A 27,277-nucleotide genomic window follows, 5' to 3' on the forward strand; every position below is an offset into this window, starting at 1 on the left:
TTTTCCAATCTCTTCTCACGTCCATTATTTCTTAGGAAAGTATACAGATTCATCTCTTTAACTATTTAAATCAAAGAATGTCACTTTTCCCATCAAACTCCTAAAATAGTCTCCTTTCTCTCAAGGAAAAATAAAAAAAGCCTTACTGTTCTAAAATATAGTATAATAATAGAAAGTTTGATATATACAAAAACACAAAATAAGATGATTATCATTGAAAAGATATTTGTTAGTAATAGTTTCCGAGAGAATGGGCACTCCATGGAATGGGGAGCCACACAAGGAATTAACAGGATCAGTAATGAGGCAAAAGTACAGGGAGAACTGTGATTAAAAGCCTTTATTGTTGATTCCAGGGGAAAATGGATAGGGGAGAGTAAGCAGGCTTTGGATTTTCAAACTTTACTGGGAAACCTTATTTAAAAACTTAGCACCCCTTGTTTCTTCTGCCGCTCACTTTTTTTGTTTACTCCCCTAGAATAGGTAACATTTGAATAAATCATGTGATTTATGTTTTTATTTTCTTGTGTGTGTGTGTGCGTGTGTGTGTTTAATTGGGGGAGGCGTTAGGTTTTATTTTCTGTTCTGGAGGTTGAATCTGAGGCTTTGCACATGCAAAGGGCAAACAGACTACCACTGAGCTATACACACACACACACACCTTTGTCTTTTTTTACATACAGAAAAGAAAATTTCATAAAGACAAAGATTATATTGGTAAGTGAACTGCCTTATAGGAAATAATAAAGAAAATTTATCTGACTGAAAAAAATTAAGATAGTAACTTAAATCCATGTAAAGGAAAAAAAGAGTTATGGTAAATATAATAATATAAACTTTATAAATACAATATAAATATGATATTTACTTACCTTAAGTGATTAAAATATAAATGTATAATCATTACGAAATTGTTTGGCTGACTTTATGACATGTAAAGAAGAAATCTATATTGTAATAAAAGCACACAGGGTGTGGGACAAATAAAAATCTCTTAGAACGTCAAAATAACACAATTCAACAACTAGAATACACAGGAAGAAATGAAGGGTACTGGAAACCATAACTATTAACTATGGATGTTAATGTAAAAGATTCTGTAAGTGTATTTTTTATCTTTCCCCTTGGAACATTTTTTTTAAAAAAACATATTTGTCTTTAGTAATAATTATTATACTTTACCATTTGTTTTATAACATATATGGATCCATTATAAAAGTAATAAATAACATGGAGGAAGAGGAGAATGGGGCTATTTTTGGCAGTGTTTCTTTACTAGGATTACATTAGCATTAATCTAAAATGTAGTGTGATAAATTAAGATGTATTTCATAGTCCCTATCACAATCACTAAAAAAACTATTTAGAATATCTTACAAATAAAATAAAATGGTATAGTAAATATAATTATTTGAAGTAGAGGAAGGCAGTAAAGAAAATGAGGAACAAAATGTTGAGATACATACAGAGAAAACATACAGTGAATTAGCAGACATTAATCCAATAATATCAATAGTAACATTATTAAGTGTGAATGGGTTAAAGTCCCTAATTAAAGAAAAAGTTAAATTGAGTTCCAAGTATATGTTGTTTGTAAGATATGGATTTGACTCTAATTTAAGTTAAAACTAAAATGATTGAAAAAACTTTCCATATACACAGTAATTTTAGGAAGTTGGGTAACTATAAAAATATGAAAAATGCACTTTGACTCAAAAAAGTATACTATTAGAGAGAAAATATACGTATTGTGTTACAACAGGGGCCAATCAGGAAGTTTAAGTAACAACCACCAGGTATAATTATGTAGGTGGTTAATAGTTCCAAAATACATGAAAAAACTGATAGAATTGAAGATATAAAGAGACAATTTAACAACATACTTTTGAAAAAGTATATAACAAATGGAGAGCAACTCAGCAAGTATATAGAAGATTGGAACAACACTATCTGTCAATTTCATCTGTCCATAATCATAGAATATTAAACCTTGTATAGCTAACTACACATTCTTCTCAAGTGTACATGGTACAATCTCGAGGTTAAACCCTATTCTTTGATATTAAATAGTTTTTAAAAATGCAAAGCATCAAAAATATATTACAAAATTGAACTAAATAATAATCAATAGGAGGAGGACATGTAAGAATCCACAAATAGAAATTAAGCAGCACACTTCTGAATAAGCAATGAGTCAAAAAAGAATCATTAGGCAAACTAGAAAATATTAAGATGAAGAAAAAGATCATATCAAAATGTATGGGATACACCTAAAGTAGCAATAAGAGGAAAGTTTATAGTAACAAATCTTTGTATTATAAAAATAGTAACATTGAAATCTATTACCTATGCCTCAAACCTGAGAAGGAAAACATCAAATTAAACTCAAAATACAAAGAAAGAAATAATAAAGGTTAGAACTAAAAACAAATAAAGATTAAAAATGAAAAGCTAAAAACAAAATAAATGAAACTGAAAGGCGTTTCTTTGAGATCAGCAAGAATGATACCTGTTTAACCAGAGGGAAGAAAAAAGAGGAAGCCCACAGATTAATACAATAGAGTGAAATGATAAATTTCACTACTAACTTTGTTTTAAAACAAGAAGTATTATAAAAGCATGCTCTAAATATTTGTATGTCACCAAGTTAGACAACTTAGATGAAATCCCAGAAAGACACAATTCCAAAAATGAAGCCTCAAGAAAAAAATAGAAAACCTGAATAAGTCTAAAACAACCAAACAAATTTAATTAGTAATTAAAAAACCACCCCACAAGGAAAAATCCAGAGACAAATGGCTTTTTGGGTAAATTATACTAAATGCTTAAATAAGAAATAATGGCACTCCTTCAGAAACTCTCCCTGAAAACAAAGTAGGAGGCAACATTTTCTGAATTATTTTGAATATTTCTCTCACATTAAAGTTAGACAAAGCCATTACAACAGAATAAAAATATCCATTATCAATATAGATGCAAAAATCCTCAACAAAATATTAACAATCCAGACCTTCGGTTTCAGCTCTGTCATGTAAAGACCCTTGTAGTCATGACTGATATTTTGATACCAAGAGAAAGCCAAACACACTGAAAATCAATGACATGTCTTAGCTGTATCAAAAAACTAAGATTACAGAGGAAATTTGTCCCAAGAGCATGAGAGATGGGTATATCCAAAGAACCACAGCCATATATGCACTGAACATTGGTGCACATAAATACATAGGCAATATTAAGAGATCTAAAAGGCAAATAGACTACAAGACAATAAAATATTTCAATATCCCACTTTCAACAATAGATAATACAGACAGAAAATAAAGATGTAAACATTGGAATTATACTGCACTTAAGATCAAGTGAACTTAATGGATATATGCACCTGCAGAATACAGTCTTCTTAAGCACACATGGAGCATGCCCTGGGACAGATATCTGTTAGGTCACATGACAAATCTTAACAAATTTTTAAAAATTGAAAAGACCAAGCATTAAATGTCTTTTTCAAACACAATGACATGAAACTAGAAAGCAATAATTAATGGAATTTTGAAAAATACATAACTTTATGGAAATTAAACAACATTCTCCTAAACAAACAAAGAGACAAAGAAGAAATTAAAAGGGAAATTTTAAAAAATCTTCAGACAAGAGAAAATGGAAACCCACATGTCAAAATTTATGGAATGAATCTAAAGAAGTTCTAAGAGAGAAACTTAAAGCAACAAATGTCTAAATCATAAAATAAGAAAAATCTGAAATAAATAACCTAATATTAAATCTCAAAGAACTAGAAAAAGAAAAAGAAACTAAGCCTAAAGCTAGTAGAGGAAATAAATAATTAAGACCATTGCAGAATGAATAGAGACAAGATCAGAAAAACAATAGAAATGAAAAAGAAAGTTAAGCATTGTTTTTAAAGATAAAATCAACAATTTTTACCTAAACTAAGGAAAAAAATGAGAATACGCAAATAAAGTCACAAATGAAAGATAATACAATTGATACAACAGAAATACAAAAAATCATGAGACTTTTGTGAAAAATCATATGCCAGTGAAATGAATCACTTAGAAAAATGAATTAATTCCTACTCAAATATAGCCTATCAGAACTGAATCATGAAGAAAATCTGAACAGACCAATAATGGATAAAAAGAATGAATCGGTAATTTAAAAAATCTCCCATCAAAGAAAAACTCCACAGCATGATGGCTTCACTTACTGCTGAATTCTACCAAATAAAGAGGAACTAGTAGGAATACTTGTCAAATTCTTCCAAAATATTAGAAGAAAGATTATACTTCCAAAATCATTTGACAAGGCCAGCATTACCCTGACACCAAAATCAAACAAGGAAGCAGAAATAGGCCAATATCATAATATCTTTGATGAATATAGATGCAACAATCCTCAACAAAATAAAAATGAACTAAATTTAATATCACATTTCACCAAGCAGTATTTATCCCAGGGATGCAAGGATGATTCTAAATAGGCAGATCAATAAATGAGGTACACCACACTAACAGAATGGAGGATAAAAATATAAGCATCTCGATGGATGAAGAAAAAGTATTTGACAAAATTTCACATTCTTTTATAATAAAAATTCTCAACAAATTGGTATAGAAGGAATGTTACTTAACATACTAAGAGCTATATATGGCAATCCCATAGCTAATAATCATACTCAGTTGTAATCTTTTCCTCTAAAATGAGAAACAAGAATATCTATCCTTGCTACCTCTAGTCTTCATAGTTCTAGAAACCCTATCCAGAGAATTTAGGCAAGTGAAAGAAGTATAATTCAAGCAAACCACAAACATAGAAGTGAAATTTTCTCTTTGCTGATGACATGAACTTATACATGGAGAATCCTAACAACTCCACCAAAAACAAAACAAAACAAAACAAAAAACCCTACTAAAAAGGAAATGAATTTACTGAAATTGTAGGATTCAAAATCAACTTGCAATAGCAGTTGTGTTTCTGTACAAAAACAATGAACTCTCCCAAAGAGAAATCAAGAAAACAATTACAGTTACAATAACATCAAAAGGTACTTAGGAATAAGTTTAACCAAGGAGGTAAATGGTCTTTATGCTATAAACTATAAAGCACTGATGAAAAAATTGAAGAAACACAAATAAATAAAAAAACTCCTATATCATAAACTGGAAGGTTTAATATTGTTAAAATGTGTATATTCCCCAAAGCAATATACAGATTGATTGTGAGTGCCATTGAAATTCTCATGGTATTTCACAGAAATAAGAAAAACAAACTTAAAATTCACATAGAACCACAATAGTCCCTGGATATTCAAAACAATCTTATGCAAAAAGAACACAACCAGAGGCACCACACTATCTCATTTCAAAAATCTACCTCAAACCAAGTACTATGGTGTACACCTGTAATCCAAGTGGCTCAGGAGGTTGAGGCAGGAGGATCATAAGTTCAAAGCCAGCCTCAGCAACTTAGCCTGTCTCAAAAAAGTGGGGGCTGAGGATGTGTCTCAGTGATTAAGCACCCCTGGGTTTAATCCCTTGTACCCCCCCAAAATAATTCAAAGCTATAATAATCAAAATTGTATAGTACTGGAATGAAAATAAACACATAAACCAATGGAACAGAATTGATAGCCCAGAAATAAACCCACACATATATAGTCAATTTTTTACAATGTTCTCAAGAACACACAACAGGGGAAAATTATATTCAATAGATGATACTGAGAAACCTGGATATCCACATGCAGAATAAAATTAGTACTTCCTCTCAGACCTCATTTAAAATCATTTAAGAATAAGTAAATATAACACATGAAACTTTAAAACTACTAAAAGGAAACAGAAGAAAAGTTCTATGACATTAGTTTGGGCAATGATTATTTTGGGTATGACCCCCAAAACACAGGTACTTAAAGCAAAAATAGACAAATGAGATTATATCAAGCATAAAAGCTTCTGCACAGCCACGGAAAGTATCAACAGAGTGATGAGAGAACCTACACAATGAAAGAAAATGTTTGCAAATCATATATTAGTGAGGATATGAAGAACAGAGAATCCTTATACATTTCTGGTGGAAATGTAAATTGGTTCATCACTATGGACTACAGTATGGAGTTTCCTCAAAAAATTAAACAATCATTACATGATCTAGAAATGCCACTTTTCCATATGTATTCAAACAAACTAAAATCAGTATGTTGAATAGATATGTGCAAATTCATTTTCATTACAGCATTATTCACAGTAACTAAGATATTTAATGATTCTAAGTGTTCATCAGCAAATGAATAAATAAAGTGTGGTACATACACACAATGGAATACTATTCAGTCTTGAAAAAGAAGGAAGTCTTGTCATTTGCAAGAAGATGGATACATCTGTTAAGTGAAATAAGCTGGACACAGAAAGACAAATAATGCATGATCTCCCTTATATATGGAATATAGAAGTCAAACTCATAGAAGCAGAAAGAATGGTGGTTACCAAGAGCCTGGGGTGGGAGGATTGGGGAGATGTTGGTCCAAGGACACAAAATTTTAATTAAAAAAGAGGAACAAGTTGAAGAATATTGTAAATTATGATGACTCTAGTTAATAGCAACATATTATATACTTGAAAATTGCTAAGAGAATAGACATTCAGTGTTTTCATCACAAAATTAAGTTTGTGAGGTAATATATCTGTAAAATGTCTTTATTTAGCCACTTTACAATGTATCATGTATGAAAATACATCTATACACTTGTTAATTTGAAAATAAAAATAAACAACAGAATGCTGTGGGACATGTATATCTCTTCACCCCATTTTAGGCAGCTTTGCACTGCTGTGACCAAGACAACTTAGAGGAGGAAAAGTTTATTTTGACTCATGATTTCAGAGGTTCAGTCCGTGGTTGCTGACTCTATAGCTCTTGACCTGAGTTGAGGTAGAACATGATGGCAGAAGGGCATGACAGAGGAAAGCAGCTCAGGACATGGCCATAAGGAAGCAAATAAAGAGCTTCACTAGCTTGAGACAGAACAATGAACTCTCTGCAAAAATCCTCAACAAAATATTAATAATGTAGACCTTCGGATTGTTGTAAGATATGGATTAGACTCTAAGTTAAAACTAAAATGATAGAAAAACTTTCCATATACACAGTAAATATAAACTATGTATTTTATAAAAAATAAACCACAAAGGTACACCCCCAGTGACTTACCTTCTTCAGCTACACCCCACCTGCCTATAATTACTACCCAGTTAATCCATTCAAGTGGATTAGTATAGCGATCATGTTAAGGCTCTCATAATCCAATCATTTCACCTCTGAACTTCCTTGCATTGCTTCACACATGAACTTTGGGGTCATTTCATATTTAAACCATAACACCCTACCAGATTGAATATTTTTTTTCTATCTTTAGTTTGACAATGTGGTAGAAATCCTGGAGATAAAACTCACAAAGGAATACAGGTTCCTCTATGATTGTGCAGGACTAGCATTTTTAACTCTCAGACTTGCACATACCTATTGCTTTATGGTCTCAATTCTCTTGTTGGATATAAAAAGTATTTTTCAGTTTGTTCAGCTTTTGTTTGTTGTTAAAACAGGATGACAACATCTAAGCTCCTTACAAGCCACACCAGAAACTAGAAATCTGGGATAGATTTTTGTTTCAATTTGCCAATACCCATTTCTAGTTTGTAGAAATACTGTTTATTGTGATATTGACTACTTTAATTTGATTTAAGTCCAGAACAATTGAAGCCTCTGCAAGAGGTCCAGGATGCCATGAAAGCTGCTGGGCCACTTAATTCAGCAGATTCCATGATGTCTAAAGAGTCAGTGGCATGTAAATATGCTGCTTGGGGACCACAACAGTGAACCACATGCAGAACCTTAGGCTTTGGGGAAAATACTCTCCATCCTCTGCAGAAAATTACTCTTCTTGTGAAACACAACTTTTGGATTGCTATTGGGCCTGAGTAGAGACTGAATGTGCAACCATGAGCCAAAGTGTCTTGTGATTCAAGCCATACAGCTATAAAGTTGGATGTACACAGCAGCATTAAACAAGATGAGGCTCAAGAAGATTCTACAGTGTATGAAGAAGCATCCCAAATGCATGACCCAACAGTCATAGCAGTAGCAATCAACTTTGGGGCAGCCCTAACGGGGCAGCAGTAAATGGACTGCATTTTCTTAATGCATAAAACTTCAAACAGTGCACTTACTTGCTTGTTTACTTTTACTGGAAGGAGAAATGGCCAGAGGTAAGAGTCTAAAACAATCTATGGACTGTGGCCAGTAGTTTGTCTGAAAGGCCCAGGATTTGGATAAAACATGATTGGAAAATAGGAGTTGAAGAGGCCTAGTGAAAAAATATGATAGAAATCTCCACATCATCACAGAATGTGAAGATACTAGTGTCCTGTGTGAATGCTCACCAAAGGGCAATCTAAGTAAAGGAAGATTTTGATAATTAGGTAGAAAGGTGACCCATTCTGTAAATATGTGAAGCTCCATCCATTGAGACAGCATTATAGGAACTGTTTAAGTAGTTCCCTCAATTGTGTAGGTCAATTCCCTGTAATAAAAATCTATCTATCTGTCTATCTATTATCTATTTCCTACTGGTTCTACTTCTCAGGTCAGACCCTGATATAGGAATTATTTTGATTGACATAAGAGTTATTTTGAGGCCGAGTCCTTTCTTCTGTGCAAAATCCTGCTTGCTTTGTTCCGAGCCTCCCTATACCTCATCCTATTGCCAGTCACCAGAGTGAGTAAGTATATATTGTGTTTTGCTATTGTATTTGATGATTCTTTGATTACTCAGGGCCTTGCTGGTCTGCCAAAGAGACTACCCATCCAAGAGCTAGCTGATTCCTAGATACAGAAAACAACTCCCTCGCAAGTGTACCTGTCATATGCAGACCAACAAATTCAGAGTCCATAGCTATCAACTATGTCCTTTACTAAGCTCTTGCAGGTTAAGCCACTATTCTTTTGCCTTGTTATTACTCCAGGGCCAGGCACTAGGTATCTAGGGGCAGTTTCTATAGCTCTGAGCCGGCTGATGTTATTCAAACTAGTCAGTCCTATGTCTCCCTGTCCTGCCTTGCCTTACCCACAGAAACCATAATAATGACTTGTGCTTCTACTTGCCCCTGGTTTCTTTTGCCTCCAGATCAACCCTAATATTTCCTCATGTGGTCCTCTGAAGTGCACTGTGCCCTTTTTCCTTTGTTAAGTAATAAACTCTTCTTTCCAAGGCACTTATATCAGTGTTTGTCACCTTACTCTATCTGATTAAAATGAATCCTGGATATATTTTAAAACAATGAGGAAAATTGTAGTCAAAATGGAAAGGGATCAACCCAGACAGGAAATCTTTCTGACACTCAGTGATGCTGTCTACTAAGCATAATTGTTCATCAACTCTCCGGTCACTTGTGAAGATAGAGACATGTCTGCTAATTTCTCTAACCAGCTCATGAAAAGTAGATTTCCACCAGAATTGTGAAGATTTGAGGGAAAGATTGACATCACCACAAATCCTCAGAACTATATTTCCGTGGAAGAGATAAAAATTAGAGTTACATGAGAATTCTTGGTGATAGCAATTAAGTTGTAAAGACAATACTGAAAACCCTGATCTTCAGACGAGCACTCAGCACTTACATCTTTTAGTCTCCATGGCTACAGTGGCAGAACTTGGGGCCAACTCTATTGATGATGTCATTCATGACCAAGTAATGGATGTTGAAGAGCTGTCCCTGTGGCTTCAGTGTCTATTCATTCAACTTACTGTGGAGAGAGAATGTTTTTAAATAAAATCTGCTTATTTTCTCTCTCCTCACCATTGGACATTGAAACCAAGTTTTACAATTCAGAAATGGGTGACTTATTTCTTGAAGTCCAGATTCAGAATATGTCATCTTCAACTGTGTTTATACAAAAGGTTTCCTTAGAGCCATCTGAAATGTACACTGGAGTAGAATTAAATACTGTTAACCAGGGAGGAGAAGATGAGTGTACCTTTGGAACAAGGACATTTTTGCAATCAACAGAAGGACGCCAGTACTTATACCACCTTCAGCTGAAACCAGAATATTCAGAGAAAGCTAGTACTATTAGGGGACTAATGGAAATGGGAAAATTAGATATATTATGGAAAAGAAATCTGGGTGAAATGGCAATACTACAGACAATCCAGCTTGAAAGAGAGGCTCCATTTTATGGAAACATAAAGCTGTCTTTAGAGAAAATCCCAGATACTGTAATTATGGAAGAGCCTTTTCATATTACCTGCAAGATAACAAACTGTAGTGATAAGAAAATGAAATTGGTTTTGAAAATGTGTGATACACCTTCTGTTCGTTGGTGTGGAAATTCAGGAAGGTATCTTGGAAAGCTGCCCACAAAGTCATCTCTCTGCTTTACCCTAACACTACTGTCCTTAAAATTGGGCCTGCAAAGTATTTCTGGCATACGAATAACAGACAAAGTATTAAGGAAAACATATGACTATGATGATGTTGCAAATGTCTTTGTAGTACCTTCCATCGTTAAAATGAAATGAAGAGACTTTTCAATGCTGTGCTTCCAAGAGAGTTTCACAGAAAAGCTTTCTATTCTTTTATCCAGCAAAAAAATGATCAACTAACAATAAGTATAAGGGCAGATTATTTTAATTCATTTCCTTTGAGATTTTGCATGTTTTTGAGTTAAACGTGTGCTGATTTCAGAAAGAACAATCTGGAGTGTGCCAGGTTTGGAGTTTGTTCACTTGTCTCTCCTTGCCATGTGGGGTTGTCTCTCTCCATGCTCTGCTACCTAGTATTGAGGAAGGGGTGGTGCAGGTAATGTAAAACAGACTTTCCTATCCTTTTTAAAAAATTATGACCCTATGAGGTTGGTCATGGCCTCTATCAGGACATGCAGGTGTAAGCCGGGAGCAAAAAGGTTTCCTTCATAGGCGATAGCCATCTCCCTTCCTTAAAGCTTCCCCTTGGGTCTGCCGACCTTGCAGGTGAACTGCCTGAAGAGCCAGAGTGGTAGTCAATGACAGGTAAGGTCCCCAGAGGGGGACAACCTAAGACAGGCACACTTTCGAGTAAGGCAAACACCTGCAAATAAAACAAAATGGGGGAGATGTAGGGCATGATGTAACGTGGGGCATGTTGCATCAGAAAAGAGGAAACCTAACTTGCTGGCTGCTACTCGCTTCCCAGTCCTGGGGCCACAGGTGGCTAAGAGAGCACCTAACGATTAGTCAGAAGGCATTGCCATGGGTTGTGATGAAGAATCGGACCACCTCTAGGATAGGCTCAGAACCCTTCTGCCCTCAAGGACAGCTCATGTGTCCCCTTACTTGCCTGTAGGATGGGTGTAGATGTAAATTCTCCCCACCTTGCTGACCTTTACCCTGATTGGCTCCTGTACATTATATTAGCTGTGTATGTTTTCTCATTAAACGAAATCTGCTTTGACAGTTAAAAAAATTATTTCTTACATACATCACAATAGAGGAGTGCATTACTTCATAATTTTTCCCTATCCTTTTCAATACATCTTTTCCTACTTCTGTGCTATCTGATGTTCTTAGCTCCTATGAAAGTACTTTCATACGTGAATAATTGTTTAAATTGATGTTTCCATGACATGCTCTAAAAAATCCTATTTCACCATTTTGGCAAAATAATCTTGAAAGAACTTTTTAAAATCATAAATGTTTTAAAAGAAATATTATCATTAGAATTATATATACGTTTTAGTAAAACAGATTTTCTTTATAAAGTCTATAGGATGCTGGAAGCAAAGAGAACTTCACTGGTGATGGGATTTTCCATGAAGATTTGGGACATTGGAAACTCATGAAAACTTGGTATTTTCTTGGAACAGGACATTGGTCAGAGAGCACTGGTTTCCACTTAAATTCAAACTCTCATACAAATCAACATTGTGGTACAGGACCATGTCTGGAGGAGCCCTATTCCTACAACAGATAGCCCAACCCTACTTTTTGAGTCATTGAAACAGACACAAATTCATACCCTTAAAAACCTGAAAACCTCACATTAATAGAAAATATTCTTTGATTATAGTAAATTGTTATTCTCTAAGTAATGAAATCCAGTACACCAAAGACCTAGGACTTGCAATCCAAGTAACTTTCCCTTCAAAATGGTAGCATGAGTTTTGAAAACAGAACAAATGACTTTCCATTTGAGTAAAAAATGCAACCTTCATGTGATTCACAAATATGTATTTCAAATAGGATAAAATTGTAAACATAAAAATTCAAGGTATAAAATAAATATTTTATAGTTAATTACATGAAAAATATTAATTATCATTTCTTAGGAATCTTTTTTCTTAAAAAGTGTTAAAACAGGGGCTATGACTGTGGCTCAGAGGTACAGCTCTTGTCTAGCACATTTGAGGCACTGGGTTTGATCGTCACCATCTACAACTAAAAGAAAAAAATTTTAAAAACTGTTAAGACATATTGGAAAAGATCAACAATTGACTACAATAACATTACAAACTGCTGCCAAATGTTGATTTATGCTGCTTATGTTAGTTTAATCAGTTTATATAAGGTTTTTGAATATAAGAAAAATAACCCTTTATCTTACCTATATGTGTTATATTGTATTTAAATTCAGCTTTTGATCATGGTAATGTATTAGAAAAACTTTCTATATGTATGTAGTCCAACACATATACCAATGACATATAAAAATGACCATTCACAAAGTTAAGTCTAACATACAAACACGATATTAAATGTACTCCATTTATTACTTAATCCCTGGTTTTTATTCTACCTCTCATTGATTCATTGATTTCTTAATAATTTCCCCTCAAAGATATCAAAAATCTTTGTCCCCATCTGTACAAAATTCTGTTCCATGATTTGATGCTATTTATTTAAGTGTCATAGTGTGTCTATGATGGGACTTCTGGGGTAGTTGTGTTAGGTATATGTGGTGCATGTGCATGCACATGCATGCGAGGGTGCCCTGTTATTTATCAGTCAGGTTCTCAATGGAAAATATAGAGCCAAATTTAATAAAGGGATTATTTATAAAAGCATGGCCAGTGAGTCAGAAAAGCAGGAAGAGGGATAATACAGTAACCCAGAGGCAATAATAGCAGGGAAAATGTGCTCAGCTTTTAGTCACTGTTTCAAAAATACCTGAGAAAAACAACTTAAAGGAGGAAAGATTTATGTTGGCTTGTGATTTCAGAGGTTTTAATCCATGCTCCCTTGGTTCCATTTTTTTCTAGGTCTGTGGTGAGGCAGAACATTGTGGTGGGGAGGGATGTGGTGGAGCAAAGCTGCTCACCTCCTAGCAATCAGGAAGCAAAGATAGATAGAAAGAGACAAGGGACAAAATGTATCCTATAAGGACATGCCTCTATAGGCCCACTTGCTCCAACTAGGATCTACCTCCTGAAGTTTTCACCATCTACCAATAATGCCATTAGCTATGAATCTACCAATAGACTAATCTATTGATGAGGTAAGAGCCCTTATGATCCAGTCACTTACCAATAGCCCTGTCTCTGAAAATTGCTGAATTATGAATCAAGCCTTCAATACATGAGCCTTTGGGGGCATTCCAGATCTAAACCATAACAGGAGCTCCTAAATTCCATTATTTCCATGGATAATTCATTTATAAATTGCTTCTATACCTAGAAATTACTGCTTAAATGCTAAAAACAATGTTGAAGGGTAAAGCCTTAAGGAAAACATCATCATTTAAAATTACATACCTTGTATTCTCAAAAATCAGTACTTATATAATTTTTGGAATGCTTTTCTAAAGAAAAAACTTATAGGTAAATGAAAGACTGAAGAATAAAGTTGTTTCTTTAAATATAGCAGTATAATGACTCCAGGAGATGGAACAATGTGGTAGCTAAGATCTTGTGGTGATCATCTCCAAAGACATAGCAATTTGAACAGCTGTTAATGCACTAAACTACCTTCACAAGAACTAAGGAAGCCAGGTAAGAGAACATAATTCCTGGTTTTAGTATAAAAGACACATTGAAGAAGGAAAGAGTTGATTGAATCACCCTTCCCCCAACTTCAAGTAGTATGGAGGTACCTCCCTCTTCTGTTTGATCTATTGTGCTATTAATAATTCTCATTTTTTGTGGTATAAAGGTGTATTAAGAATTGTAAGCAAAAAAATGAGAGCTCATGTATAATGGCATAATTTGGCGTGAACATACTCTATACAGAGTTATGAAAAATTGTGCTGTGAATGGATAATTATGTATGTAATGCACTCTACTATTGTCATGTAAGAAATAAATTAAAAATAATTCTCATTTTTAATTTTCCTTAATATTTCTTAGCTCAAGGAGTTTCATGATTTTTAAAATTGCTTTCATCTCTGTGTCAAGTTTCTCTGTTGTAGTATTTAATTATTTCTCTGTGTTCTCTTAAAGTTCATTTAGTTTTTTTAAAAAATATCTCTTTTACATTTTCTAAGAATTGCCCCTTACTGGTTACTATGTGGTCAGTCTTGCTCTATGCTATGCTGACCTTTATATCAGGTCATGGTTCCCTAGAAGTTCTTGATGCTTATTGGTGTGGAAAGTCATCTGCACATCGAAGGATTAGGCATTTATTATAGTCTTTATAATATGGCTTTGTTTGTGCCTGTCTTTCCAGAAATTCATACGGGCTGCTTATTTTCTCTGAGCTTGTATTCACTTCTGCTATTTCAGCACTGGATTGTTCCTGAAATTCAGGTTTGCCATGAGTCCTCTGTTGGTGTGTTGCTATTGTTTTATCACTAGAGGGCAATCCACGCCCAGGTTTTCCCCAAATATATAGTAGGTGTGTTCAGCATGAATTGGGTGAGAACCCTACAAAGATAGTTCATCCCTACAAGCCTCTTCTTGGGACTGAGATAGGTCCAAATGCCTCATCCACAGTCACCAACCTTTAGTCAAGCACCATGGAATTCTTACTGGCTCTGGACAGTATCCCATGAAGGAACCAGCCCCAGTTTCCTATGCCACACTGTGGTTACAAAAACTGCAATGCTGCATCACACCCTGAACTCACAGCCTGCCAAGACTAGCATAGCGCTGGGTAAAACCAAGGCCCACACCCTCACTGGCTATCTACTGCCAAGGTGGACTTAACGGCCCTAGACCACTGCAACCAGCCACAGGTGATGCTAACTGTAATAGAGGTCAAATAGACTGGGGTTGTGTGCTCTGCCCAACCTTAGGGCTGTTTCAGAGGATTTATCTGTGGGACTGCTCAGGGCATAGGCATCATTAGGATCTCCCCATTGCTAGCTTTTGCTAACTTGGCACTTCTAAGGCAAAGTCCTGTGCTTACCACCCTGTCTTACTCCAGTAAATAGAGTCTTGCTCCATGCTATGCTGCTCAATGTGGGGTAGTATTAGTGAAAGCAATCCGTTCACCACTAAGGCTAGAATGTGTTGCACCTGAGTCTCAAAGACACAAGAAAATATGCGGTCTCAGTGATGCATTCAGGTTACCAGGAGGTTTTCAACACCCTCTTTTGATTATTATAAGCTGCTCTATTGGCTCTTTTATGAAAACTGAGAATTTAGGTTACTTCCCTCCTTGAAGTATTATTTACTATACTATTTTTAGTTCTTATATCTTGTTCTGTCTCATTTGTATATTATGTATCATGTGAACAATATGAAACTACCATGTTTCAATTTAAAAGACTGAATCTCACCAAATTTGTATAGTTCAGCTTAATTAAGAGAAGCTAACACCAAAGGGGAGGGAGGGAGGCAGTAAAGAGGTAGGAAAAATAATGGAATAAGATGGACATCATTACCCTAGGTACATGTATGATTGAACGAATGGTGTGACTCTACTTCATGCACAACCAGAGAAGTGAAAAATTCTGCTCGATTTGTGTACAATAAATTGAATAGCTTTCTACTGTCGAGTATAAGACAAATAAATAAAAAGAAGCTAATGATATCATTGTTTTTCTTCACTTTTTTCACACTACTTGTCTTCTGTCTCTGTATCTTTATCCACATATTTCCAAAGTCCTATAATGTTAGTCATAAGTAAAATCTCCTGGAAAACAGAGGAGAGAGAGAGGGAGGGAGGGAGGGAGGGAGGGAGAGAGAGAGAGAGAGAGAGAGAGAGAGAGAGAGAGAGAGAGAGAGAGAGAGAATGAGAAGCATGCATAGGGCAATTGTGACAATAAACATGAGAGATTGAGAAACAATTTAAGATAGCCAATAGATACCTTGCAGGAAGAAATAAAATACAAACAAACAAGCAAAGACAACCATCAGATAGCCCAAACTGAAATGGCCCATTGAGTGGTACCTGGGATAAGTGTGAAAAGATCCTACAATATGGTGTATCGTAGTGAAATTTTGGAGCAGGTCTAAGTAGAAACTTCTAAAAATGTCCAAAGTGAGGAATAGGGAAACATGGACTGAAGGATATGAAAACTAGACTGGCTTCATATACCTGTCATTGTTAACACTAGGTACTAGCAGACAGGTATGTGGGATAGATCCAGAAAAATGAAACTGTTTGCATAAATATATAAAATTTTTAAAAAATTTATAGGTGCAATCAAATTATTCTTCCAAAATTCCAATTTACATTACTAAAAACAGTGTGTGCAATAGCAAACTATGGAATTAGCCAAGGTGTCCATCAATGGATGAATGGATAAAGAAATGTGGTATATACACAATGAAGTTGTATTAAGCCATAAAGAATATGTCATTTACATGAAAAATGGTTGGAAGTTTAAAAAATTATGTCAAGAAAAATAAGCCAAACTTAGGTTAATGCACATATTTTTTCTCTCATATGTGGAAGCTAGAGAGGAAAACAGAAAAGGAAGGTGTGTGGCGGGGGAGGTGAAAATCAAAAGGAGATCAGTATAGTAGAGAAAAGGGATCGGGGGAGGATGAAGAAGGAGGCAAAGAGAAAATACTGGGGAATGAGACTGGCCAAATTATATCGTTATATTGTGTGCATGTATGAATATTTAAAAACTAATCCCACCATTATATATAACTATAATGCATCAATAAAAATATGGAAAAAATAAAATCCCGTGTTTAAAATTTTGTTCATTTCCCTCCATTCTAACTCATACTGGATAGTTATCAATTAATTTTTTTGTTCAACTTCAACCCAACAGATGATTGATTTGATTTGCATTTGGCTAATAGTGAAATTGAGAATTTTAAATGTTTTGAGTGCTACGTTCCTTTTCTATTTTCTAAAGAATTCATATAAATTGTATTACTGCTTGAAATACTTGCCCCCTTTGGGGCCCCTCACTAGGAAAGGCTTATGTTCCAGCCCCATGGATATCAGGATTGGCTTTGTGACTACCATGGCCTATAGAATCCAAGTGGAAGTGACCACTTAAAATATTTAAGAAACTTTGTATAGTCAATCATGAGAACCAACCTTTCACTTTCGGATTACTCTACAACATACAGTGAATTTCAAAAGGTGAATGAATCTAGAGGCATCCTGATTTCATCTAATTCTGGGGAAATGAACAAATGAGGGGAGCAAATGTTCTAGTCCTATCCCAACAAATCTGACTGAAACTTCCATCCACAGTGATTCTATAAACATTAAATCAAGCACCAAAAGCTAGGTGATGCTCTAGGCCATGGTTTTGGCAAGTTTTTTTTTTTTTGGTGACTTATTTTATTTAGAAACAATTTTTTGTAATGCCTGGTTACAGGACTTTATGAAGAGGTGATATATTTTCTTTTCCTTAACCAAGCATTTTTATTTTCAACCTTCTGCAAAATGGTGAAAGTTTTTGTTAATCTCCTAGTTAGTGATATAAAACAAAGGTCATCTAAACATCTCTATGGAGCTAGGTAGTAGGTTTTACAGGCCACAATATGGTCTTTATCATGTGTTTTTTTTCTTATAACTGCTTAAAAATGTAAAACAAAAAACATTTTTAGTTTGTACCACACAAAAAGAGATGGCCAAATTTGCCCTGTAGTTGGTAGTTTCCTGACTCCTAGTATAAAAATAGATATCTACTTTGTCTTGTCAGAGAAATTGCTCTTTTTAGCCTGACAGTCTACTATTGCCTGAAGTCAAGTAGAGAAGGGCCTTATTTAAATTCAATGTGGCATGTGAAAAAGGTAGAAATGAAGAGTTCCTGCTCACTTTTGACTCTCCCAGGCAGTTTGTTTGGTCATTCATTCATGCATTCATTCAATAAATTGGTTAAGCACCTACAATGTACACTCTTATGTATCTTTGTTAGCAAGATTTCCAGTGTTTCTTCTTATTTATATGTGGTGCTGAGAATCAAACCCAGTGCCTCACACATGCCAGGCAAGTGTGTAACTGCTGAGCCCCAGCCCTAGCCCCATGTTTCTTTAAAAGAGTTAATTTTCCCAGTGTCTCTAAACCAGTAATTACCAGATCTTAATATTCATGCTTAGGAAAAATTGGAACAAAATTCCTACTGGCACTCAAGAGAATTCATGATTATAAAAAAATGAATCTAGCTTAATAATCAGTTGCACCTAATACTGACACATCCTTGTGTCACAGCCTAGAAGAGGATAAATCTATTTTATTTCAAAACATCTTTTCTCCCATAGGTTGAAATGTTCTTTTAAAAATATCTCAGATTCTGAACACACTCCAAATAATTTCTTCCCACTTTTCTTGTTTGCTGTCATGTAACATAAAATCTGGATCCAGATAGGGTTCTTCATTAGCTTTTACTTTTTTTTTTTTTTTTGGCAGCACTGGGGATTGATCCCAGTGGTGCTCTACCACTAAGCTAAGTCCCTAGGCATTTTTGAGACTAGTTTAACTTGCTCAAGCTGGTCTCAAAATTGTTATCCTCCTGCCTCAACCTTCCCAGGAGCTGGGATTACAGGTGTGCACCACCCCAACCTGGCTTCCTCATTAGCTTTATATATCAGCCATAGAACAATACTATATTTAGGAGTAAATATCACCTCTGAAGTAGTTTGTATTTCCACTTTTCAGAGGAATGGTCATGTTTCTTCTAGTTAAAAACTCTAACAGCTTTTTGAATCCTGGTATTTATCCATGGAAAACTTATTCAAAGCAAGAGAAGACATTTTATTTAAAAAAAAAAAAAGGAGCCAAAAGAAGATGTGGGGGAAAAGGCACACACATTCATTGCTGGTGGGACTGTAAGTTGGTGCAGCCAATATGGAAAGTATGGAGAATCGTTGGAACACTGGGAATGGAACCACCATTTGACCCAGTTATCCCACTCCTTGGTTTATACCCAAAGACTTAAAACCAGCATACTACAGGAGCACAGCCATGTCAATGTTCATAGCAGCACAATTCACAATAACTAAACTGTGGAACCAACCTAGATGTCCTTCAGTAGATGAATGGATGAAGAAAAATGTGGTATATATACACAATGGAATATTACTCAACAGAAGAGTAGAATAAAATCATGGCATTTGCAGGTAAATGGATGGAGTTGGAGAATATAATGCTAAGTGGAGTTAGCCAATCCCCAAAAAACAAATGCTGAATGTTTTCTCTGATATAAAGAGGCTGATTCATGGTGAGGTTGGGAGGGGTAGATGGGGGAGGATTAGATGAACTCTAGATAGAGCAAAGGGGAGGGAGAGAAAGGGGAGGGGCCATGGGGGTAGGAAAGATGGTGGAATATGATGGACATCATTACCCTAAGTATGTGTATGAAGACATGAATGGTGTGACTCTACTTTGTGTATAATCAGAGATATGAAAAATTGTGCTCTATATATGTAATACAAATTTTAATGCATTCTGTTATATACAACAAATTAAAATAAAAAGGAGCCAAAGGAACACAAAATTTCTGTATTAAATGTAAAGATTGCCTCAGTGCAGCTCTTTGTTAAAGACATCAATTATAGGCAAATTTTGCTATTAGAAGTGATTGTGACTTTCCTTTTGACCATTCAAACAAAAGTGGAAATGCTTTGGGAAATCACTATGCAATATTCTCCAACATCTCTTAAATACACATAATGCAAAATCAGTTTTCCCTTTGATCAAGTTCTTGATGTGGAGAAAGAATTAAACAGGTCAGGATTATCACTTTCGTGCCCTTCTCTGTGTCTTTTTCTTTTCCTTGCGTTCCTGCTTGGCTAGTTTGTCTTTCTCCTTCTGTAGCTTGTCCTGTTCCTTCTTCCTTTGGGATTCATCCCGAAGTGAGTCTCGCTCCAATTTCTGAGCTTTGAGGACATCTTCTACATTGGTGTTTCGAAACAGAGATTTGTCAGAACTAATGTTCATCATGGTGGCACCTGAATCATACTTTTCAGATGCTTCATCTTCTTCATCTGTTACATCAGCATACTGGGCCAGCAGGGCAGCTTTTCTCTGTTTTTCCTCTTCTGACACTACCCTGGGCTTCACTACAATCTGTGCCTGCTTCTCAATGAGGATAGTAATGGCCTGTACCTCATCTTTTTTCACTTTGGTGACAACATTCTGAGTTTCAGACCACCGTTCCACAATCTCCTTGCAGATATTACGGAGGGAATCTTCTTCCAGAAAAGCACACAGGATACCCTGCAGAGCGTCCAGCTTCTCTTCCTCCTCCTCCTCCTGCAGGACACCAAGGATGTAGGCACCATAAATGGCTTGGTCCACTCCCAGCACCTCCAACCATCCGTCCAGCCAGGATCCAAAACCCCTGCCCTGGCCATCACTTTCACAGGAGGCTGCCACATCCACTTCGCAGGGTGCTGCCATCTTGGTGTCGGGGTTGATATTGTCTTATTCTTCCAAGATAATTACCTGTGGAAATTCAATACATAAAGTAGCCAAAGTGGGTTACTCTGGTTAAAATGAGTTTCCCTAACCACTTCTAGTGAATCCCTGGCACTCCATAAAGTACAATTTGAAAACTACTGTTTGGAAATCCACCCAAAGGTTTTGATCCTGACATGTTTAGCATATGCTATCATCCCATCCCTCCTGTCAAGGTCTTTTGTTTTCTTTAGGAAGAACTTTCAGAATCTCAAGAGATCTACCCCTCTTTCTAGCCAGTCAAATGGCTCAAGATAAGACCAGCCATAATCAATCAGTAGCTTAATAGTGACTACTGAAGAGAATAAGACTGGTTCTCTTATAAAACTTAGTGAGGGACAGGCAAAAGGAGGAAATCAGTATACATATAAAATTTCCCTTTCTTTCATTCCTTTCACCTCTGATCATGAAGGTTTCTTCAATATTTTTCTTTTGGTGGCAGTATTGCTCCACTGTAATAAGACCATTCTTTCCTCCCACCCTTGGCTTTTGAAAAACAACTACAATTTAAACAAGTCTATTGTCTTGAAAAAAATATTTTATATCTGGGTCTGGGATTTGCATCTTAAGGAGATTTCCTGGAACCTAGCCCTAATATTCTCTGTCCAGTCTTTCTCGATTATATTGGAAAGGCAGGTCAGGCAGATCCTATGATCTCTGTTTTTTCGTGTTTTTTTTTCCCAATAACTTCTCCTTGGGTATAAAACAGACTTGCTCATTATAGAAAATTTGGAAAACAGAAAAGGTTAAAGAAAATGACAAACATCATCCTGAATCCCATAAACAACAGAGAGTACTACTGTTGGAAGTTTTTTTTTTTAAAAAATCTTTACAAATAATTTATTCTATTACTACAACTACTCCTACTTTTAAAAGCCTTTCTAAATGTCTAGAAGGACTACATATTCCACATAAGAACTTTTCCACTATGCATACAGCCCTGGTAAATAAAATTACACATATAGCAAGGTTGTAATTTGAGGTAAAATCTTCTAATATGATCATTTGGTTCTTGAACCTTTTCCTTCTCACTTCCTTGTACTTTCAGTTCAGTGGACAATATAGGCATATACAATGCTTGGAGACTGAACATTATCTGTAAGTCATTTACAGAGGACAAGCTTTCCTATGAATTTCAAAACAAAATGTACAAAATGTGCTAATTTTACTAACTACTTTGTCACATACTGGCAACCTCTTTAACATCTACAGAGTAGATGTCACAAAATTGGAACTCATTTACACATTATATATGCAGCAGAACAAAATGCACAAAACACAGAAAAATGATGCATGAAAATGTCCAAGTATGAACACACTAACATTTTATCTTTTGCAATTGCTTCCCTCCCACATCCTTCACATAGCTGAACAAGTACAGATGGTACTATCCTGCTCACAGAGGTGGTTTTACATTTTCATCCCCAAACACAACATTTCATATGAATTTTAGCAAAAAAGATATTTACAAAGTGAAATTTTACTATCTGTACATTTAACATATATTGGACACTTCTAAACATCTAGACAGACTAGATGTTTCATGTAAGGACTCAATTTGCCCATGTAAACAACAGTCTCAAAACTGCACACATGTAATAATAGTTCTAATTTGAAAATGCCTTTAAAATATAAGAATTCTGGACCTTTACCAACACAGTGGACTATAATGCTGAAATTTTCACAAGATAATCTTTCCTAGGAATTTAACATAAAACAGAAAATTTGTTTACTAATTCTACTTCTGTCATAGACCGGCAATCTCTATAGCATCTAGAAAGACTAGATGTAGATTAGGACTTGTTTGTCCTTTGTATACATTATGTACACAGCAAAGTGAAACAAACACATAGACTAAGAAATAGTGGTTACTCTTGCCTCATTATAAACATACCAGCATGGTGCTCTTTCCCTTTCCTTCTCCAGAGAACCAGCACACAATGTATACTATTCGAGAGGGGTTTTGGCTATTCTCCACACCCTCAAATCATTTCATATGATTTTTTTTCATTTCTTATGAATTTTAACAAAAATTAAATTTGTAAAATATGTTGCATTTTACTACTTCTAATTTTGATGTATATTGGGCACTTTAGAACACCTAGAAAGACTAGATGACCCGGTGCAGTAGAGCACACCTGTAATCCCAGCAGCTCCAGAGGTTGAGGCAAGAGGATCCTGAGTTCAAAGGCAGCCTCAGCAAAAGCAAGGTGCTAAGCAACTCAATGAGACCCTGTCTCTAAATAAAATAAAAAATAGGGCTGGGGATGTGGCTCAGTGGTCCAGTGCCCTGAGTTCAATCCCCAGTATCCCTCCCCGCCAAAAGACTAGATATTAAAAAAAAAATACTTAACATTGTCAACTATACATACAGTAACAAGGAATAAAATTCACACACAAAATAATGGTTATAATATGAAAAACATCTTTTACATCTGACCAGCCTGGCATAGGATCTTCTCTTCCTTCTCAACAGTCTTCTACTCCAAGTCCTCTAACCCCCTGAACAAATGTTGCAAAGAGTTACTCCTAGTGGTGGTCTATCTAACAACATTTCAAAATCATTTACAGAATAGAGTAAAAACAAACAGGCATTTACAAAACATGTTATTTTCTTTTTTTAAAAATTTACTTTTTAGTTGTACTTGGACACAATACCTTTATTTCACTTATTTATTTTTATGTGATTCTGAGGTTCTAACCCAGGGCCTCACACGTGCTAGACAAGTGCTTTACCACTGAGCCACAACCCCAGCCCCAAATACACGTTATTTTCTCTCTCTACTTTATCATGTTTTGTCAACGTCTTTACATCTAGACTGTCCAGATGGAGCAGTTTTCTTTTAAGGGTTGGGGAAAGTTGAGAGCAGTGTTCTCATTCTGCAGAAACACGCCTTCTACAAGGGCCAGTGAACCTTCCCCAAGGCGGCGGCCACTGAGCCCAACGAGGTGCCTTCCTCGGCTGTTTCTCTCTTGGCCAGAACTCACACCAGCAGAACAGGGTCTGCTAACCCTTGCACCCCATGTCTGCTAACCACCCTTCCCCCACCTGGACCTCCAAGTTCGCCCTGATGGCTGCTATCCGTCCCCACCCCTGCCCTGTCCCAACCCACTGGCCTCTAACCCGTCCCCGCCACTAATGGTTCCACCCAAACACTGTGGACCACTAAGTGCCACCCTCATCCCCTAACAGTCCCCACCACGGACCCCAACAGGCCACCGCCAAGGCCTGGTTTCCGCACCTGCCAAACGTCCCCAGTGAACCGCTCGGTACCCCCAGCCTCTGACGGTTCCCCCATGGACCCCTAACAGCTCCCACCCTCTGACGGCCTCTAACGGTCCCCCCAAGCTGCTAACTGTTCCCTGATGGCTGCGAACAGCCTCCCCCACCGCCCTCTAACCCCCACCGCCCTCTAACGGTTTTCCCAACGGCAAATCAGTCCACCGCTGGCCTCTAGCCGTTCCCCCGCCCGGTCAGCCTCTAACAGTCCCCCAGGGACCGCTAACCGTTCCGGCCTCCCTTATGTTCTCCCCGTTGACCACTAACTGGTCCCTCACCGACCGCCAAGTCCCTGCCACCCCCACCGGCCCTAAACTCCCCTTGTGGTCTATGGGGACTTCACTCACCTTCCTGAACACCTAACGCCTTGTCTCGTCAGGACGACGTGGTCTTGTTGAAACAAACAAACAAAATCAAGCAGTCACCCACAGCCCTGATCTGGACGGCCCGGGTCTAACGCCTGGCCCAGTTTTGGGTGTCCACCCACCCTCTCAGGACCCCAAAGCCCTGACAGCCTCTATGGCGTTCTAGCAGGGGCCATTTTTCTCACTTCTACTCGCCTCACCTCAACTCACCTCACCTCACCTCACCTCACCTCGTCTCACCCCTTGCTGCATCTTGCCACGCCACGCCACGCCACGCCACGCCACGCCACGCCACGCCACGCCACGCCACGCCACGCCACGCCACGCCACGCCACGCCACGCCACGCCACGCCACGCCACGCCACGCCACGCCACGCCACGCCACGCCACGCCACGCCACGCCACGCCCCTCATCTCGCCTCGCCTCACCATGCCAGGCCTCGCCTCGTCTCCCCTTGCCATGCCTCACCATAGGCACCATGTCCTCAATGAGGCCTTTGACTGGGTGGGAGAGAGCTGGTCCAGGAGACCTGGCAGCCCATGGGTCCCAGCTCAGACAGGCCACAGAGGTGGGGCTAGGGGAGAGGTTAGTCTGTCTATTCTTTGTGGCCTGGGCTCAGCCAGTGTGCAGCCACAGCACGTATTTGCAAGGCACAAGCCAAGGCTGGTCCCTGTGTGCCCTCCAGCTCACCCAGGGGCCTGGGGCCGGAAACCCAGAGGGTTCTCCAGCAGTAGACTATGCTCTGTTTCTTACCATGCTCCTACTGTTGACTATTTGAAGCAAGTCTCTCCAGTGTTTTCTTTGTACATGTTTTAATATCATTGTGATCATATACTACATATAATGTAGTGTTATTTTTAACAACTTGTATGTCATATGCATGTTTACGGGTTCTTTAAAATCTTTTAAAAATACTTTCTAAAAGATTCAATATATTTTAAGGTATCATTTTAATGTCTGTGGAAGACGTGGTCTCGTTGAATACCACATGGATATATTGTAAGTTAATTATGATATTCTTTGAAATGAGATGTTAACATAGTTTTCAAAATACTGTTATTTTACTCTTTTTTTTTTTTTTTTTTTTTGCTGTGCTGGGGATGGAACCCAGGGCCTCATGCATGCTAGGCAAGCCCTCTATCATTGAGCCACATCCCCAGTCTCCAAAATAATGTTCTTTTAAATAATATTTCTATCAATTGAGTAAACCAGGTGTTTCCTGGGAAGAATTTATCTCAAAGGAAATAAAGACCAGGTGACATTTAGCACCTACCCTATTGAAGAATGCTAAACTTTATGGCATTTTCTGTACTGTCCCCCAAACTCACCAATTTAAGGAGGAGAGAAATTCTTTTAGAACTTTACAGAAATTGAAAAAAACTTTTTCAAGATTTCTAATTATCATTTATTATCACACTAATAAAACTAGTAAATCATTGAAGATGATGTCCTCAGTTCTGTGATTGGATCATGCCTGCTCAAGAGGGATCCAATCCATGGAACTGCCATACTTGCACATGTTTTCAAAAGAAGTCATTGCTCTTGATTGCTGTTATCAAGCATTGCTAGAGATTGAAAACACCTTTAAGAAATAAAATATTAGTGGTAGGGTGTCTGGCACCTGGAGTAGACCCAGCTAATCAGAAAATTCAACCCACTCTAGGTTAGCTGGGTGGGGGTGGCGGCAGTTAAAATTTGAGATAGTCTTCCTGATGTAATAAAAAATTTATTCAAATTACCCCGAATTCTGCCTCCAATTCCATCATTTACAAGGATTCACCTAGTCTTCCATCACTCTTCTATATCTGGTTCACAAATTTCCTCCCATGACACCATACTCAGACAGCCATCCCAGACAGAGATGGAAGCAGGTAGTAGAGAAAGTATAGAATTCCTCTCAGCTTCTTTTTGCAGGGTTGCTAACAATCTTTGGCATTCCTGGGCTTGTAGATGTATCAGTCCTATCTTTGTCTTTATGTTCACATGATGTTCTCATTGTGCATGCTTCTGTGCCCAGACTTCTTCTTTTTAAATAAGAATACCAGTCATGTTGGATTAAGGGCTCATCTTATCTCAATATGGCTTCATCTTAACTAAATGCACAACAACCCTATTTCCAAATAAGCGACTGACATTTAGCACTTTGACATATAAATTTGAGGAGCGCACAATTCAATTCATAAAATTTCATGTATATGAAAATGTTTTTATTCTACCTTAAAATTTGACTGGCTATGAAAGGCAAGTATGGAAATAATCTTCCTTCAGAAATTTGAAAATATCATTCTATTGTTTTCTGTGTTCTAATGTTGCCTGTTGAGAAATCTAAAGTCATTATAATTCCTAATATTTTACATGTGACCTGTTTATATCTTTCTAGAAACTTGAATGTTTGCTTTGCCCCCAAGCATTATGAAAGCTTACACTGATCTTATTTGGTATGATCAATTTTCACACATTGTTATAACTACTATGTAGTCCCTTTTGTTCTAGAAACCCATGTCTTTAAGTCCTGGGACATTTTCTTGAATTTTTGAATGATATACTGATTTTTCCTGCTTCCATTTTCACTGTTTTTCCTTTTTCTGTTATTTATGTTATATTAATGTTAATTATGTTATATTATTATTATATTAATGTTAATTAATTATTATATTAATGTCAATTAGGTTATATTAATGGACTGGTCTTCTAATTTGTTTATCTTCTTATCTAGTTTTAATTTCTCTATTATTTTCTTATTCTGTGGAATATTAACTTAACCATCTTCAAAA

General features: G+C 36.7%; 2 protein-coding genes across 13 annotated transcripts in view; one reads left to right on the top strand and one right to left on the bottom strand.

Annotated features, from left to right (window-relative positions):
* The first annotated feature begins 6,334 nt into the window (after positions 1–6,334).
* Positions 6,335–16,118, top strand: LOC120888523 (trafficking protein particle complex subunit 13). The gene has a single exon (XM_040281711.2). The coding sequence runs from the start codon at positions 9,833–9,835 to the stop codon at positions 10,592–10,594; it is 762 nt and encodes a 253-aa protein (XP_040137645.1). The 5' UTR covers positions 6,335–9,832; the 3' UTR covers positions 10,595–16,118.
* A 3,701-nt stretch (positions 16,119–19,819) lies between these two features.
* Positions 19,820–27,277, bottom strand: part of LOC110599405 (coiled-coil domain-containing protein 43) — a 181,515-nt gene continuing 174,057 nt past the window's right edge. For 11 of the 12 annotated variants that reach the window (XM_040281674.2, XM_078034723.1, XM_078034722.1 and 8 more), the window contains one exon: positions 19,820–20,845. In XM_040281674.2, coding sequence (XP_040137608.1) covers positions 20,138–20,800 — 663 coding nt within the window. In that variant the 5' untranslated portion in view covers positions 20,801–20,845 and the 3' untranslated portion in view covers positions 19,820–20,137. Of the gene's footprint in view, positions 20,846–24,484; positions 24,715–27,277 lie in introns of those variants that run through there. The other variant, XM_078034730.1, reaches the window with a different exon arrangement.

The sequence above is a fragment of the Ictidomys tridecemlineatus genome, chromosome X (genome assembly GCF_052094955.1).
Source record: "Ictidomys tridecemlineatus isolate mIctTri1 chromosome X, mIctTri1.hap1, whole genome shotgun sequence".
In the NCBI taxonomy this organism is placed as follows: domain Eukaryota; kingdom Metazoa; phylum Chordata; class Mammalia; order Rodentia; family Sciuridae; genus Ictidomys; species Ictidomys tridecemlineatus.

Excerpts from the sequence above, each read along its gene's own strand:
- LOC120888523 (XM_040281711.2), top strand. The coding sequence starts at position 9,833 with ATGTTTTTAAATAAAATCTGCTTATTTTCTCTCTCCTCACCATTGGAC.